Source organism: Drosophila hydei, unplaced genomic scaffold (genome assembly GCF_003285905.1).
Source record: "Drosophila hydei strain 15085-1641.00,03,60 unplaced genomic scaffold, DhydRS2 tig00000237-arrow-arrow-pilon, whole genome shotgun sequence".
Taxonomy (NCBI): domain Eukaryota; kingdom Metazoa; phylum Arthropoda; class Insecta; order Diptera; family Drosophilidae; genus Drosophila; species Drosophila hydei.
In genome coordinates, this window is record NW_022045691.1 from 2,161,055 (window position 1) to 2,178,945 (window position 17,891).

The 17,891-nt window shown below is 43.3% G+C and overlaps 1 protein-coding gene across 1 annotated transcript in view; it reads right to left on the reverse strand.

The window, feature by feature from the left end:
- The window catches only part of LOC111604861 (voltage-dependent T-type calcium channel subunit alpha-1G), a 116,339-nt gene that overhangs the window by 47,078 nt on the left and 51,370 nt on the right, over positions 1-17,891 (reverse strand). Inside the window, exon 3 of the mRNA XM_023323098.2 lies at positions 7,344-8,228. Within this exon, the coding sequence (XP_023178866.2) occupies positions 7,344-8,167 (824 nt within the window). The 5' untranslated portion in view covers positions 8,168-8,228. The remainder of the gene's footprint in view (positions 1-7,343; positions 8,229-17,891) is intronic.

Genomic DNA, 17,891 nt, shown 5'->3' on the forward strand with positions numbered 1-17,891 from the left:
TTAGTTTGCATAGCGATTGCCTGCCTGTTGACTGCTTTTGTGTGCTGATTTAAGCAAAACATGTCGAGCGCCCAATCGGTTGCACGCCCTCAGCTATGCTGCCCCTCGGTTTTTAAGGCATGCCACGCAAAGCTGACAGAATTGTGGCGCAAGCCACGAGGCACCAGGCACAAGGATGGCAGATAGCTGTTTACTATCGCCTCTAATGCGCACTCAAGTGCTTGTCAACTTGGCTGCATTTTGTACTCGACGTGCTGCCATTGCTGCTTATTTTTGCAACAACTTCTGCGTCTGTTCCGCTCCCGCGCGCTTGCTTTGTGTGCGTTTTGTGGCAAAAAGAAATGACACAAATTGATGACAGTCACTCAGTCAGTCATTCAGTCATTCAGTCATTCAGTCAGCCAACCAGCCAGCCAGTGGCATTATAATGCAATGTTGCAAGAACTTCTGTAAGCCTTTTAGCCAGCATATTAGCCACGACGGCACAGTCACTGCACGGTCCGGGCCAGTCTCGGCTTGATGTGAACAGCTCACTCCATCAGCATCTGAAGTCTGCTTCAAAGGCAAATGACTGTTAATACAGCCAAAGCTTGAGTCCATGAAAACATTGGCATTAGCATCCATGGCCTGATGGATGGCTGTGGCTGCTTTTTCGACACAGTTCAACTGCAGCTGCAGCACGAAGCAACGCATATTGCAGTTGCCTTAGAGATTATGGCGAAGCAAGACGTAGTTAGCTTGGGGCACATATGTCAGTGTCGCAATATAAAGTCCAGGGAGAAGCGCACCAAATGATGAACTGCAAGCGAGAGAGGGAGAGAGAAGTTCAGTTTGAAGGGTATTGCAATGGAATGAACAAACGGAAAGCGCAGAGGAATAAGCGAAAGGTGAATAGAACAAGTTAAAGATTGCAGAGAGAAACTTGAAGAACCTCAAAACAGAAGTCGTTCGATGAGCCGAGTCAGAAACCGAATGCAAATCAAATAGAAATATAAATGTAGTAAGGTAAGAGAGAAGCAAAGTGAGAAGCTCAATGTTTAGCCTGATGAAGTTGAAATAAGAGAAGGAGCGAAAGAAGAAGTTGACTGAGCATTAAAGTGAAAAGCTTGAGTAGCAAATCTAGAGTGAATAAGAGAAAGGAATAGTATAGGTGAAGCGAGAAGCGATGTGAGAAAACAAACGACAAGCAAGGCACAAAGAAAATAGTAAATGAAAGAAGCAAAAAGAAGAATGAAGCCCGAGGTAAAGTGAGAAGCAAAGGAGACAAGGGTAAGCTAGAGAGAAGGTGTAAGTGAGGCCAATCGAAAGAGCTAAAAGCAAGTATGTTAGGGAAAGCAAGAGAGAAGCAATATAAGAAGCAAACACTTCACTCGAAGCTTCTCTCTGCTGGCTGCTCGCACTGACGACAGCTGCAAATAGCCCGCGGACTGGCCAAATATTTGCTCGACATGCGAAATCGGTTGCGTTTCGCGTGTTTTCAATACACAAAGCCAAGGACAACGGCGAAAGGATTTCAATGGGGCGCTTAATGCATGCCAAATGCGCGCCAAGGACGAGGCAGCAAAATACAATGCACAAAATGTTTACGCTATTAACGCACAATTAAAGATAAAAACGGCACACAAAAGGAGCAGCAGCAGCAGCGGCAGCAACGATGTGCACATATATATAAACAAATAAAAGGACAATCGTTTGGGGTCCTTGCAATTCATTAGGAGCGCTGCGAGCGGCGCGAGCGGGTTAAATGGATGGCATATGCAGGTCAGGTCGGGCCAGTGTCATAAAAACCAATGTATAAAGCGCGCGCACATAGAGCGTAGAGGTCAGCGCAGTGTGTGTAAAAGTTTTGGGCGGAACGAGGCGTGTCAGTGGCAGAGGCTGAGAGGCTGAGCATTTGGTGGAACGTTGTATAAATATTGCAGCAGCACAAATATGCGACACAACGTTGCGGCCTCTCTCTCTCGCACTCGCCCCCACTCGAGAGAAGGGGTTGACGGGGGCTGGGGTCCATGAGCTGCCATTATTTTTGATTTGGCGCGCAGCGTCGACGTTGGCAAAGGCCACCAAACCAACAGTAAACAAATTAAGTCGAGCGTAAAGTGGGCCAGCAAATGGCCCCAGCCAGAGCCTCTCTCTCACTCTCTGTGTGTGTGTGTGTGTGTGTGTGTGTGTGCATGCGAGCGTACAAAAATCGCAACAAATTAAAAGACGGGCAAACAAAAAAGTCGAACGCCGAGCATCGAGCGTTGAGCCGCTGCAGTCGAGTGGACACGAATAATTTGTGAACACAGCGAGCAGCGAGCAGAAGTTGAAGAAGAGAAGCAGAAGATGATGAAAAAACCAAATCAAATGAAAGGAGTCGAAAAGGTAACGAATCAAAGGAAAATGCGAGCGAGAGTGTGTGCGAGCCAGAGCCCGAAATAATTGGCAACGTGGCAAACGCAGGCCCAAAAAACTTGCCAATTCAATTGAAATTTTTTATCAAATACAAAAAAAAGAGAAGTGGAAAGAAAGAGAAAGTGGGGCAGAGTGGGGCAGCGTGGGGCAGAGCGCGCCTTCATTTGAATGCAAATGTGCTGGCAATTTGTGTGGCTTATTTGCAGGTGATAATTGGGCACAGGTGTGAAGTGAAGTCTATAAAGAGTCAGCTTAAAGGAGATGCGAAACTCTCATAGGTATATGGCTTACATGAGAGAAGTTCCAATAGGAAAGAATAAATTCCAATTAGATTTTAATTTACGCTATTTGTCAATCAGTTCTGGTGTATAGAGCAAGTCTACAATTATGAGTTGAGCTAAAGAAGAAAGAAGATGAAAGAAGAGAAGATGATGAAAGCAGAAGAAGAAAAAGAAGAAGAAAAAGTAGAAGAAAAGCAGAAGCAGAAGATGAAAAAGAATCAGAAAACCAAAAACAAAGAGTAAAAAGAAGAAGAATTGTATAGAGAAGAAGAGCACAACGGGAGAAAGAATAAAAGTCAGAAAACGAAAAATGAAGGAGAAGAATGAGATAAAGAAGAAAAACAATATTTAGATGAGAAATATAAAGAAAGAGGAATAAGACGACAAAGTTCAAGAAGAAGAATAAAGATAAAGATGTAGTAGAACAAGAAGGTTGGTACAGTCCAAGCTTAAATTCTAAATTTCAAGTCTCCAGCTTCGATAAATGGGCTGTAGTCATGCCCCATTTGCTACGCCTTCAATGGGCTTATAGAAAAAACCCCAAGGCCTTAACATAAGGGAAGATATGAGTCTATACATAAAAAAAGGTTTGAACGAGTGTTAACAGACTGAACACATAAACACGATATTTCGCTGCTATCGATACTTATCGATTTGAATGCCTTTCCGTCTGTTGTATAGAAGACTTGTAAATGCCACAACGGCTGAACTTTGACTTCAAGCAAGAAGTTAACTCTTGAACTTGCACTTAAACGAATTTGCTTTTCGATATGCATACAAAATTGCCACCTTGCCTATCGATGACTGCCTAATTATTGGCTTCAGTAGCTCCGCCTTTGACTAATTGATATCAATTTTCCCTGTTGTGCTCTGGAAAACACAAATAATTGGCATGCCACGAGGTGAGCCGCCAAACCACGGATCCACTCAGCCACCTGTTGGCCCCGATGCGAATGGGAGCTGCCATCGGAGCTATCGATGAAGGCATGTAATGTAATATCAAGCACTCAGCAATCAGCGAGGTCAGAGCGGGGCTCGGCTGGGGCGCAGGGCTAATGAGATTGCGCTGCGATTCATTGCTATTAAGTAGATGCCATAATTAGTTGTGGGCGTGGATATCGCATTACTTTGCTCGCATGCTAATGATGTGTACGACGTGCCCCAAAATGGCCCCAACGGCGACTGCCCGCGCTGCGGCAAATCAGCTCCGTGTTCTGATTGCGAGGAAAGAAATTAAAAAGAGAGAGGGAGAAGGAGACAGCGATGAGAGAAGAGAAGAGAGATGAGCGAGGTGAGGGATCATAGAAGAGATAAGAGAGAAGACAGATAGGAGACGAGAGATGAGAGATGAGAGATGGAAGAAGAAAGATGAGAGAAGAGAGAAGAGAGAAGAGAGATGAGAGATGAGAGATGAGAGATGAGAGATGAGAGATGAGAGATGAGAGATGAGAGATGAGAGATGAAAGATGAAAGATGAAAGATGAAAGATGAAAGATGAAAGATGAAAGATGAAAGATGAAAGATGAAAGATGAAAGATGAGAGATGAGAGATGAGAGAAGAGAGATGAGAGATGACAGAAGAGAGATGATAGATGAGACATGAGAAATGAGAGAGGGAAATGAGATGAGAGTTGAGAGAAGACAGAATCTCTTCTGCATGAAAGAAGATAGATGCACGAGGTGAGAGAGAGCAGAGATGGGACAGATGACAAAAATACAGCTAAACTAGGAGATAGAGTTTGACTCAAAAAGAGATGAGATAAAAGATGGGATAAGAGGCGAGGGAAAGGAGAATTAGAGATGTTAAAGCTGGCGACTTGAAGGCGATGTTCACACTTTTTGGCAAATGGCTCAGTTGACCTCGCACGTTCATCCTCTCTCCCTGTCTCCCTCTCTCTCTCTCTCTCTCTGTCGCCTTGTTTGTCCTTTATGTTGCAAGTGGCATTGAGCAGCGCCACGTAGACGAGGCGAAGCAGTAAAGTTTTCAACTCGAAATTAGTTTAGGGTCGCTCTTAATGTAGTTATGAAATTGATTATGAGCAATGCCAATTGAATCGAGACGCCACGCTGACTGCAACAAAACGTTGCAATCCGATCAACAATAATTGATAAGGGAAGGCTAGCAGCTGCAGTGGCAGTAGCAGGAAAAACTTTGCGAAACTCGCCCAAGATATTGCCCAAGGGACAGTAGAACAATGACAAAATCAAAATTTATAGCCAACAATTAAGTGGGCCAGGCCAAGCGCACGAGAAACTTATCAAAGGGGTTAGCTAAGGGGCGTCAAGGGTGCGATTATCGTGTTATTGTAGCTGACTGAGCAATGCAGCTGGCAGCTGGCAGCTGGCAGCTGGTAATTGGCACTGGGTATCTCTGTCTTCCTCAGTCTCTGTGTGTCTCGTTTAGAAATCTGGGCAACAGCAACAACGGAAAATGACAGGAAATGGCAATTGAGATGCCACAAAGATGTCCGGAAAAGTCGGAAAATGGGCAAATGCAATAAATAGTTTCGGCTCAAAATCTATTTGTGGCAATCGACAGTTGCCGACAGCGAAGCCAACAACAGCCTTCATAGCAAATATCCGAAATAGAAAAGTTTAAGGAAGTAGGAAGCACTTGCATTTGGGCTGACTAAATTATGCATATCTTAACACTAAATCCAATTAGAACTGCTGTCGAGTTCCCAACTGATTGCGACTCAAATGTTCACTGCGAAAACTAAGATCAACTTGAACTCGAAGTGCTAGAGCTCAGCTTCGGCAGCAGCTTAGTTAAGGCTAAAGTGGAAAGTCCACGTAAATCTTTGCTTAATCAGTTGAATTAGCTCAGTTAGTATAGGCATGTCTGTCCATCTGCAAAGATATCCTTAGCTAGCAAAGCTAGAAACCTTAAATCTAAAATAAAATGTTCTTTTTATCAATTTATTTTCGCTAACTCATCTCATTTAGCCATTATCGATAGTCACAAATCGATTTTCAGCTCAGCTCGAAGACCATCAGATCTAGGGCCAGCAAAGTTGGATTTGCTGCGATGAACGGACTCAGATCTTGCTTTGATATGTCCTAACTTTATTAATATATATATATATATATATTCTGATCTGTGCTTGATGCTACGACTAGAGCAATTTCATTTAATTATCTTTCGATTGCTTGGAACAACGCGGTTAATTCCTGTGGTCCTGAAGCAGAGCTGACTGCATAAGAAAGCACTTAAAGGCAGAGCATCTGTTGGCCATGTGGGCTGAGTGGCTGAGTTTAATGTATGAAGTGTGTTCGTCTTAAATATCAACGTCAGTCAATTTTAATTTCAGGTTAAATTAAATGTGAAGTGCGCCCGAAAGTATGCAAAGCGATTTTTCATGCACATGCCAGAGGCGCGCGCGCGCTGCCTGTCACGAGCAGAGCGCAGAGCGCAGAGGGCGGGCCAGGCGACGGGACACTGATTGCCGCACATTATCCCCTAGCGACAACAACAGTCAGGAAGAAGCAGTAGAAGAAGAACAACTGCAAATGACAAGGCGCAAAAAAGGCAGAGAGAGAGAGAGAGAGAGAGAGAAAAGCAAGGACAGAAATGTCAGAACAGGAAGCAGCGACTGCAAATGGCGATTGGCAACTCGGGCAGCGTCTTCCGCTACGCCGATATATGTTATTTATGCGATACACACACACACACACACACACGTGTGTGTGTTTATATGTAGGCATATATTTTGCAACAGGCAGGCGAGTATGAAAAAAAAATGAATAAATAAAACGCAAATATTTCAAGGCTCACAGGCAGCTTATACCCTGCACTGGCTGCTGCCGCGAATGTGGGTAGTTTGACTAAGAGCAAAGAAGGTCATCTTAAGTACAGTCTTTGAATCATAAACATATGTATACATATACCGAGCTAACTCAATTGCTATTCGTTGCCCAGGCTACCTGCAGTAGTAGACCCATCCAGTGTGGGATACATATATCTATAGAGCATATAATAATATAGGGTATTTAATAGAGCTTCAATCAAATATTTTATGTAGATATCATTGACATTGGAAGTCGTCTAAGCCTTAAAGTCTGCTGATCAAGATCAATTGTCGAGTTGATTTAGCGCGACCTGTAAGACCGTTTGTATGTCTGTCTTGCCTATGTGTCCTTGCCGCTGTCCGACTGTCCGATTGTCCGTTCGCCCATCTGTCCGCCTGTTTGTCGGATCGTTCAACCGCTCTGTCTGCTTTATCTTCCGTCCGTTCTTTGGACATCCCTCTGTTTGTCCATCCTTTGGACATCCCTCTGCTTGTACGTCCTTTGGACGTCCTTCTGCTTGTCCGTCCTTTGGACGTCCTGCTTGTCAGTCCTTGCCCTTGCTTATCCGTTGCATACAGACCAGGAGAGTACTCAACTATTTCGTCATCTGTCACCATTATTGCTAAGCTCGGCTTCAGGGTAGCACTCAGTCGGTACAGCTTGCTAGCCTGAATTTCAGATGTACCTTTAAAAACGTAACTCCCAGCAGACACGAGCAGACACTAAAAATCAATAGGCCGCAACTGCGATATAGCTCTATATATATATACGGCTTTACATATATAACATGAGTATGTATCTATTGGGTGCAAGGACACAGCAGGAAGGACAGCCCTAGGTATATGTGGCACATGTGTTTTGTTTAAAAAAGGATATGGATTGGTGATGAGCATCAGGCACCAGTTGCGCGGCCGTGTGTATTGTGTGAGCGCCTTCATGGCAATCTCTGGGAAGCCTGGGTAGGGCAGATTCGGTTCGCCCGACGAGCTGGACGAGGAGGAGGACGAATGCGTTGAGTCGCCATCGTCGGAGCTGCAGCTGCCGTTGCAGCTGGATGCCGTCGAGGAGCTGCCGGCCGAGTCTCGGGCCGTGTCGCGTGTGCGACGCTGGGCTGCGCCAGCCGTTGCCTCGCTCAGCGTGGAGGCGCCGCTGTGACGACGTGTGCCACGCCTACGCGCCGCCTCAGTGCGCTCCTTGCTGCTAGCGCGTCCAGCTGGCTGATAACGACGCGATTGTTGCTGTTGCTGTTGCTGTTGCTGCTGTGGCTCCTGTTGCTTCTGTTGCTGCTGTTGCTTGTGCATCGAGTCGGAGGCATTTGAATGCTGTCTGTGTGGGCGGCGCGTGTGCGGCGTGGGCGTGGCCTTGGCACTGGCACTGGCACTGCATGAACTAGTCTTGCGCAGCCGCTGCTGCTGTCCGCTGCTGCCGCTGGCGCTGGCGCTGCGTCGCAGCTTTTGCTGCTGCTGCTGATTGCCGCCGTCGACGATCACCGACGTCGGCGGCTCCTCGTTGGAATGCATTGGCTGTGGCTTTAGTTTGTTGTTGCTTTTATTGTAAGTGCTGCAGCTGTCGCTAGCTGCCACGCGACGTCGCTGCCCATTGCCTGTTGCAGCTGTTGCAGCAATTGTTGCTGCTGCTGTTGCCACTTCAGTTGCTGCTGTTGCTGTTGCTGCTGTTGCTGCTGTTGGCTGTTGCAGCATCTTCCGACAACGTGTGTGTTCCAGCACAAGCAGCTTGGGTCATTCCATGTTGACTGACTGCCTATAATGAGCAAAAGAAACAGAGAGAGACAGAGTGAGTGAGCGTGATAGTAAGAGCGGGTGAAAGAGAGAGAGAGAGAGAGAGACTATATATTAGTCAGTTAGCAGCCACAGCAGCGACTGCTTCATCAAAGCCGCATAAAAAGCTGTTGCTGTTGCTGTTGCACACAAAACACACTTGAAACACACGCACACACACACACACACTCCCACACACACACACACACATGCGGCACACACTTCACTTGAAGCTACGTGCAAAGTTTGTGAATTGATTTTTAATGCGGCGTCTGCCGAAATATGCCAAACACACATAGAGGCACAACACACACACACCCACACACACTCACACACACACACACACAGACGAGCACACACTCTTGGCCTGGGTCATAAAAGCAGTTGGCATAATGAAGCCCAAACATAATTTATATGCGTGTGGTGTGCGCACCTATGTCTGTGTGCGTGCGTGTGTGTGTGTGTGGGCTGTGCGTAGCTCTAAAAATAATGAGCAGCATATTTGTTGCCCACAACGTAAATTGTAGCATACTTTTCAGAGCAGGCGCTTGTTAGGCAAAAGTTTGAGTTTGTGTGAGAGGAAGTGCGTGTGCTTATGTGTGCATGTGTGTGGGTGTGTGTGTGTGTGTGAGTGTGTTCAATCATTAATTACGACCCGCACATGTATGTGCATGCGCACGTGTGCGAGGCACCTAAGTATAACACATTAACTTGCCAAAAAAGTGCCACGTTGTGGCTTCTGAAACACACAGAGGCAGGCACACACGCACACACACTCACACACTCACAGGCACACACACAGCAATTGTGCGAAAACTGGTTTATTGATAGGCCACAGGAACAATGCGAATAGAGAAAGGCATTAAGCTACTTAAAATGGCATTCGCATTTGCTAATTCGCCTGTCCGCAGCGTTAATTAAAAATTTATCGATAGACGATAAGCGATTAAGCCCGAAAATGTAATTGTTGTCGTACAAATAAACAGTGATAACAATTTGCATAATAACAATTAACGCTTACAAAAATATGACTGCAAATTATGGCAGTTGCACAGTTAATTAACGAACGATAACAATTGGCAATGGGGCTGAAATGTTATCGATGGCACGTCTACAGATGTAATTAGAGTATATGCAAATTCCAATAATCATATGAAAGCAAATCATATGAATTCTATAAGCAAATTGTTAAACTTGATGTTATCGATTGCACAAATTATCGAGTTTTGTGCGAATTTTAATATTTTGTTATCGATAAACGTAGCCAATGGGCGTAAAATGCATCAGGAGGCAAGTAGATAAAAGCAAGTCGATTACTTCCTCGTCAATCTAATGATATGGGCTATCGATAAATCGATAAATTGATAAACTCCGATAAGTATCCACAAATGATTATTAAATACCAAATTGGACAGATTCAATCAAAAATAAGTCAACTATCCACTCTTTAGTAGTTGTCCAAATCTGATCATATTTATCGATAAGTCGATACATGTATGTCAAGTCAATTACAAATACATGTAAGACTACAGGCTAGACCCATAGACCCTCATCAATCCTTGGCCTAATCTAAACAGATGGGTTATCGATAAATCGATAGAATGCAAAAAAAAACTATCGAGAAATGATTGTAAAATTCTAAAATTGTTAAGCTACATGGGCGCATCCAATAACTTAGCCACGCCCATTCCAATCCTAGCCCAATAATTATTTTATGTACTATCGATAAATCGATAATCACCATGACATAATTAAGTAATTCATAATCTCTATGGCGCGACCCAAAGTAGTTCAAATATTTAACAAACGATTTATCAGTGCTAATGCAGGAAATTGTTTGTGTTTCCAGAGTTTAGGATTGAACCGACGCGACGAACCGGTCCTAGGGGGTGCGGCGTCGACTGCGGCACGTGTCCTGCCACAAGCATGGACAAAGGCAACGAAATCAACAATAATTAATCGTTCGCTGGCGCCATTTGTTTACAAACCGGAAACGGAAGTTGGCCCCAAGACAAGCTCTAGATGTGTCTGTGTGTGTGTGTGTGTGTTTGAATATGAATTTCAAATGTTAAACAAGCCGAAAAGGCCAGGAGAAAACACAAGTAACTAAGAGCCAAAGAGCGAGTAGAGCAGAAGCGAGAGAGAGAGAAGGAGAGAGTCAGAGAAAGCTATACAATAACGAGAATAACAATGTAAGCGCCTTGTATAATAACACAACGCACATATGTAAACACACACACAGACACAGACACACTCTCACACACACACACACACGCACACTTATCCATAATTAAACACAAACAACGCGGAAAAGCAACTTGGGCAAATAAAAAGCTGCGTGGCTTACACACTTCGCGCGTGTAAGAAGAAAAAAAAAAAAGCACGACACACAAACATATCTACACATACACACATGCTCACACACACATACATATACATGCATATATGTACATACATGTGCTTGTTTATGTCCATGAGACACAGGAATATTGCCGCAAATCAAAATGTCAGATTTCCATGTCGAGATCTTTAAACTGGCCAACAAATTTCTTGCTTGATGTGGGTTCTGCAAAGGTTTCTTTGTCTTCTTCTTCTTCTTCTTAAGCCTAAATAGATGACGCCGTCTAGATAGTCGCAGCTCTTTCACTTTTCGTGCTGTTTGCCTATTGTTTTGCTTAAGTCAAGTGAGAATTTGTCTGATAGAAAAGCGAATTGAAGTTCTTAAGTCGAAGCCTAATCGGGGCATAAAATGTTTGCTAGAGGCAGCACTTGGCATAGCTGACGGCATGAGCTATGTATTATATATTATATACTATACTATATACTTCATCAGGAACAGTCTGGGCCTAGGACAATCTAGACCTGCCTTGACCATTAAGAGCCACAGACGTGGCTTGGCACAAACTTTCTTCTGTAGCAAGCGCAGACTAAGTTGGCTCAGCAGTATCGATAACTTGTTTATGTGAAATCGATACAAATCGATACAACTAACAAAGTTTGCTTAAGCAGAGTATCAGCTTTAAGGAAATATCTAAAGTACGGCAGAGCCTTAGACTTAATGTTTCAACGTAAACAAAGCCGCAGGCTTTACTTTTCGGATGATAGTGAACTTGCTGTAATCCTAGTCAAAGGCTCGCTTAGCCTTGTAAGGCCAAGCTGATCGTAAGTCAAGTCTAGTTTCTTATTGGGCTACATTCAGAACTAATTTCAAATTATTTTCGTTTCAGTTTTAGCCAGGTAAAGCATAGTCTGGTTAGTAAAGTCGAATGGCTTATGACTTTGGCCTGGAATTGATTTTAGAATATATCCAACAGACCGCTAACTGTATAGGCTCTAGTCTAACTCTTATGGCTTTCAGTCTAATTTGTATGCATTTGGTCTGCTCTGCGCTGGAATCTATCAGCCCAAAATATCAACTCTTCAAAATTCCAATTCCCAGAGCCCGCAATTAATTTTCAACTAATCTATTTACATTTCAGCAAATTCCACTCATAATCTCTCTCTCTTCCACTCTCCCGCTCTCTCTCTCTATGTCTGTGTGTAATATGACAGACATGTGTACTTAACTTTAAGCCCTCGTTTCAGTTGAAATAAAAAACTTTGACTGTTTCGCCCCCATCGCTGGAGCGCTGTGTGCGGCAACTGCTGGCCTAGTTCTGTTTGTTCTGGCATAAACAAGCGATTGACTTTTGTGGCACGTGCAAACATTAAATTGCTTATGTGAAAGCATATTTAAATTTGTAGCTGCTTTAGAACTGATTATCCCCGGCTTGTTGTTGCTTTAGTTTCTGTTATCCCGCAAGACCCGCGCACGCAGCTTGCTCAAAAAATTATGCAAATAGATTCCATCCGTCCGTGCGTCCGACTGTTTGTGTTTTGCCTTTTTGACAGCTTCAAAAAAACCTTCACTCGAATATAAATAAACAATGCGAATACGAATGTGAAGCTGAAGCTGAAGCTGAATCTGAATCTGAATGCGTATGCGAATGTGTGACATAATTTACTTTTAAATGCAAAGTCGATTCGCTTGCTGTCATTGATATGAGCCTGCCATCTCACAGCTTTCAGCCTCTCAGCCACTCGCGCTCTCTTCAGCTAAAAGAAAAAATACGCATACGCAGCGTTGTGCACGTTGGCAAATAAATCAAAGCGAGAACAACGACGACGACACCGCGGCGCCGAGATTCCCGTTTTTCTTGTTGCTCACAGTATTTTTTCCTTGTCTTTTGTTGTTACTGCTGCTGCTGCTGGGCTGCTTCTGGCTGGGCGGCATACTGAGATTTATGCTCGCTGTTGTTTATGAGCCCGGGAGACTGGAGTCTGCCCGCCCGACAGCAGCAGCCGCCGCACATTAGCATAAGTCCACGTTCCGCGCAAATAGTTCAGCTCCATTTGTTGTTGCTGCTCGGGCTTTAGCTCCGATCGCCTTGGCTTTTTATTGCAAATTTTATTATTGACTTGATATGCCATTATTATCAGTCTTTCCGCCATAAAGCCAAGGCCTTACGCCTCGCGCATAGCCATTAGCACTTCAACACAACTATTCGTGCCTGCAGGCAGAGCTTATTCGAAATCCACTTGATCGCTCAGTCTCTAGGCTTTTGGTGACCGACTCTTGAGTGTCTCTCCTGGCTCAAGCAGCAACTCTGCCAGTCGCTGCCAGTACAAAGTCCGCTACCGCTCGCCAGTCTGTTCTATCTCTGTCTGTCCTACAGGTCGTCCTATCCCTTGTGCCTGCAGAGCCGCCATTGCTTCGCCTGCTAGCTCTAGGTCAAGCCTTGCTCCAGAATCAGACGTGCTTCTGCTAAGCTGATGATTCCTACTCGCTTGAGGCCTATTCTTTTAGTCTTGTTCCCTTCTTTTAACAAACCCTGTTCAGCTTTCTAATCAACTCAGCTGTCCGCATTGCTATATATGATCAAGTGCTCTGCTCTGCTCGCCTGATAATTTGATTCAGATAGTCACTTCAGATCTATCGCCACTGGCTCACTTCAGCTAGTTTAGCCTCTCAACTGTCCACAATCGAACTCCAGCTCCACTCAGCCTCTTTGCTCAAGTAGTTCTATATGCTTGCTGTCAGATTCTGCACTCAGTCTAAACATCAGTTCACTCTATCATTCGCTTATCCCTGCCGAATGGCCTACCTGCTCGGACGCCGCTGCGTCTGTCCGTACGGACTTTCCCAGCTGGGAACTCTGATGTATTTAACATTAATATTTATGATTGCTCATCTGTGTATACGAGGCGCTGCCGCTGATGGCCCCAGTCCGTATCTGGGCATTCGCATTCGACGTCTCATTTTCATTGCTTGCTTATTGCGCTGATTTTATTACGAGTATTATTTGTTTTGTTGTTGGTTTTTTTTCTGCTTTTCGCTTCTTTTTTTGCTTTTTGCTTTGTTTTTTTTTTTACTCCGCGTGGCGCATAAAAATACAAAAGCTCATTTTCATGCTCAGCAGCTGCCAAACGCAGAGCCAAATCTTTACCTTTGTATGGCATAGAGAGCGGGTGAGAGAGGGAGCGAGCGAGAGGGTAGGGGGAGAGTGAGAGTGGGAGAGAGATTGTTTTTTCTTTTTCCATTTCATTTTCCAATTTCATTGGCTTTTCGTTTGCTCTGTTGCTTTTCAGCTTCATTGAGCTCGGCTACTCTTCACTTTTACTTTTTATCTCTGTATCTCGTGTGCGTGTGCGTGTGTGCGTGTGTGGGTGTGCGTGGGTGTGCGAGTGTGTGCTTATTGTCATTTTAAAGACACAGCAGTAAAATTCATATTTTTTATGCCTTGGCTTTCATTGGCCATTCGCTGAAGCACCTCGCAGTCAGTCTCAGCCGCATGACCAACTGTCCAGAGCGAAATGACGGACATAACGGTAAACTGTTGGTGTAACTGTAACTCGTATCTGCAATATGCAACTGTAACTATAGCCGCATCTCTTGCCCGTTATCTATATCTTTAAGTACACTTCAACTATTCAATTAGTCTGGAAATATTTGAAGTGGGGAATGCCCTTACTCTACCGGATATATCCATATACACTGAGCTTAATCTACGTTCATTTCATACAGCTCATCTCTGTCCATTGAGCTCGAAACAAGCTGAAGTCAAGGCTGAAAGGTCCAAGATATATCGAAGAATAATGGAAGAAGAAGAACACTAGCAAACCAAGCTTGAGGAAAGCACGAAGACAAGTGCAGAAATTTTAATGGCTTGAAGTTGTAGCAGCTAAGCTTGACTTTGTAGAACTATCAATAGATAGCAAATGCCAGCTTTATATATACATATATATTGCTATCTATATCCATTAAGCTTCGACACTTTAGCTTTAAAACTTAGCTTCAAGAAAATTGTAGATTACTCAATAAATTTGCATTACGCTTATCGAGTGTGTGCCTTAGTCTCTCTCTCTCTCTCTCTCTCTCTCTCTTTCTCTCTCTCTCTCTCTCTCTCTCTCTCTCTCTCTCTCTTTCTCTACGTCGCCTCTGCTCAGCTTTTCACCTGCTGCACTTATGTAATTATGCGAATTGCAATCGTCAATTTTGACGCCTTTGCATTGTTTGCAAATGGCTGAAATATTGCGCATACGCCACGTGAAGGCCGAAACATTATTTCGCTTTCCTTTGTTGATTTTCGCCAATACGCCCACGGTTTTCGTCAAGTCACGTCGGGGCATGCCCACAGCGCCCACAAATTTCCCAGCACAACTCATTCAATCAACGCGCTTGGCGCACTTTTTAAGTAATGAGGACAGCATCAACAGCCGCATCCACATCCGCATCCTCATCTCCATCTCCTCCTCTCCTTCACCGTCTCCAGCTTCGTCTGTTTCTGCTTCATCTTGGCCATTAACGTCGCGCCTACTTCACCTGCTGGCAGCAGCTGCAGCTGTTAAATAATAAAAAAGCATCTAAAAGCTGCCAGCTTCATGATAATCTCAATCTTAAGCCAAGGCTGCGGCCGCATTCGCATTCACACACATCCGCAGCATCCACAGCATCCGCAGCATCCACAGCATTCGCATCGATATTGTAAATTACTTGCCCGTCCCTTATTGAAAACGGAATTTCTGAGCAGCTCAGCGCACATTGTGACAGTTCAAGGAGCATTTCCCAAGCAGCAAAGAAACCGAAACTGAAGCAAAAAGCAGAGGAAGAAGAAGTCGAGCAGATTACGTGAGCAAATCGTAGCAAATCATTTGAAGGAACCAGCTTGAGTTTGTCTGTCCCTGCCTTTGCCATATATTAATATTAAGTGAAATCTGAATCTGAATTTGAAACTGTTTCAAAATCACAAAACCTCAGATTTGCGAAAGTTTCGTAAGTTTTGAGTCAAAATTCAGCAGGTCAAAATGTTGCTAACTGTTAACATGCTATTTGGTAAAAATGTCTTATTTTATTCAATTATATAAAAAAAATTTTTTTTTAAATTCTCAAATTTTTTTCAAAAACGAATACAAAATTTTTAAGGCATAAATTATTTTTAAAAATTGTAAAAAAAAATTCATAATGAAAATATTTTAATAGAATTTTGATAAGATTGAAATATATTTTTTATTTAAAAAATTTGACACTATCTGAAAAAAAATATTATATGAAAAATATATTTTCTAAATTGTTTCTAGAATTTGTATGTTTTCGCCTAATTTTAAATTTTTGGCCAAACAAATTTTTTTAAAAATAATTTTTAGATTTTCTTAAATTTATAAAATTCTTAAATTTCTATTTCAATTGTTACATTTTTTAAATAAGCAAAACTTACATAAAATCAATTTTGGATAAAAGTAGAGTTCCAACAAATATTGAAGAAAAAGTTCTGAATCACAGAAATTTGTTTTAGTTTTTGACAATTTAATGTGAGATCTGGGCCTCGATGAAGCATTTGACAACAATGTGAACTGCAACTCCAAGTGCAAAATCGTTTATATCATAAGCCAGCTCCAGTCGGATTAGGAGAGCAAAGAGGCAGGCGGCACAAGGACTTAAAAGTATTTATGCTTATGAATAATTGCAAAGGGGGAGTTGAAATCGATTTGAAATCAATTAGAAATCATGCCAAGGCGAGTGACGGACGGAATAAATTGAATATTTGTGCATTGTGCGAATTAAAAGTACATTTATTAGATCGATTTGGGGCCTGGTAACCCAGTGACCCAATGAGATGCGAAGAATTTGAATGGAATTGGAATCAAATCAGAGCATTTTGCTGATTTAATGCCTCGAGTCGGCTAGGCCCCAGGAGCGAGCAGTTCACACAGTAGATGATGCCTCTCTCTGTGTGTTTGTGTGTGCGTGGCAAACTAATCGCTCGTTCTGACCGGGGGCTCAAGTGTTTGGGCATTATACTCAGCCCTTTTGGGACAATGGCACGCACTCGACTGCAGCAGTTGGAGTCGGAGCCCGCTAGATGCCCAGCAGTTGCCAGTTCAGTGGGCTCATCCAAATGAATTTTTATGCAAATTCTTTTGCTAGCCAGAGCAACGGCAACTTGTTGCCACAAATTCCATGCTGGGGTTCTTTGATGTGGGGCTTCAGTTCAGCCTCAGTGTCCCTGGTTAACGGGGTTTCGTGTTTCGGGCTTGCCAAAAAAAAACCCACACACACTGTGTTTCCTGTGTCCTGCCTCGTCCTGTGTTGTCAGTCAGTCAACAGGGGAGCAACTGTGCTCGTTCTTTTGGGCTCGGGCAGCGTTGACAAATTAAACAAATAAGACAACAACAGGCACAACATACAGAGAGTGATAGATGGAGAGGGAGAGGCAGAGAAACTCGTAATTCGATTTCAGTTTTGGGTCTGCCTCAGTCTTGTTTGTTGATGTCCCTTAATACCCTGTGCCCATTAAAATTGCTTAACGACAAACAACAAAAGCTTGGCAGGGTCCAAAGACTCTGCCGATGACAGCTAACCCCAAAACGAAGACCGACTCTAGGTGGAACTACTCTTTGCCTTGCACTTAACATTTGAATCTGGAACAGCTTTCCACCTTACAGTTCACAAGCTTCAAGAGTTCAACTCTCTGTCAAGAGAAGGCTAAAGAAAACTCAGCACTAAGCCCTGTTCTGCTCACGAAAGCATTCACAAAAGAAAACTTGATATAGATCGCAAACGATTTTTTTCTAACCTTGAATTTCCGATCTGCAGCTTTCACTTTTATGTATCATATAAAATGATATGGATTGAAATATTATTCCTAGTTTTCAATAAAGCTTAAGCTTTTCTATCCGTCAGCTCACAAACCTGAATCAGAATCTGTATTTGCAGTAAAGAGAAACTAAACTTGAGCTGTTCAAGTCTTTTGTATGACGAGCTGCTCTCCATAATTCAAATTCCAATTAAGTTCATTCCTGTTCCAGTTCAGACTTCTCTCTACACCTCATCTGCTAGTGAACCATGCGCTAGCTGCCCACAGTTGATGACAAAATGATATTTTATTCAATCAGCTTTTTAATTAATAGCTTTCATAGCAATTGCCCATTGCAGAGTATCTGCTAGTCGTGCATGCTCCACGCACATTTTCTTCATCTTTTTTTTTGGGGAAGTAACAACGACATGTATATTTTTTTTTTGCCTTGCCAAACGTCTCAACGGAAATGCTTAGAATTTTGTTGACAACACTGAGACTGAGTGAGAGAGAGGACAGAGAGAGGGGGAGAG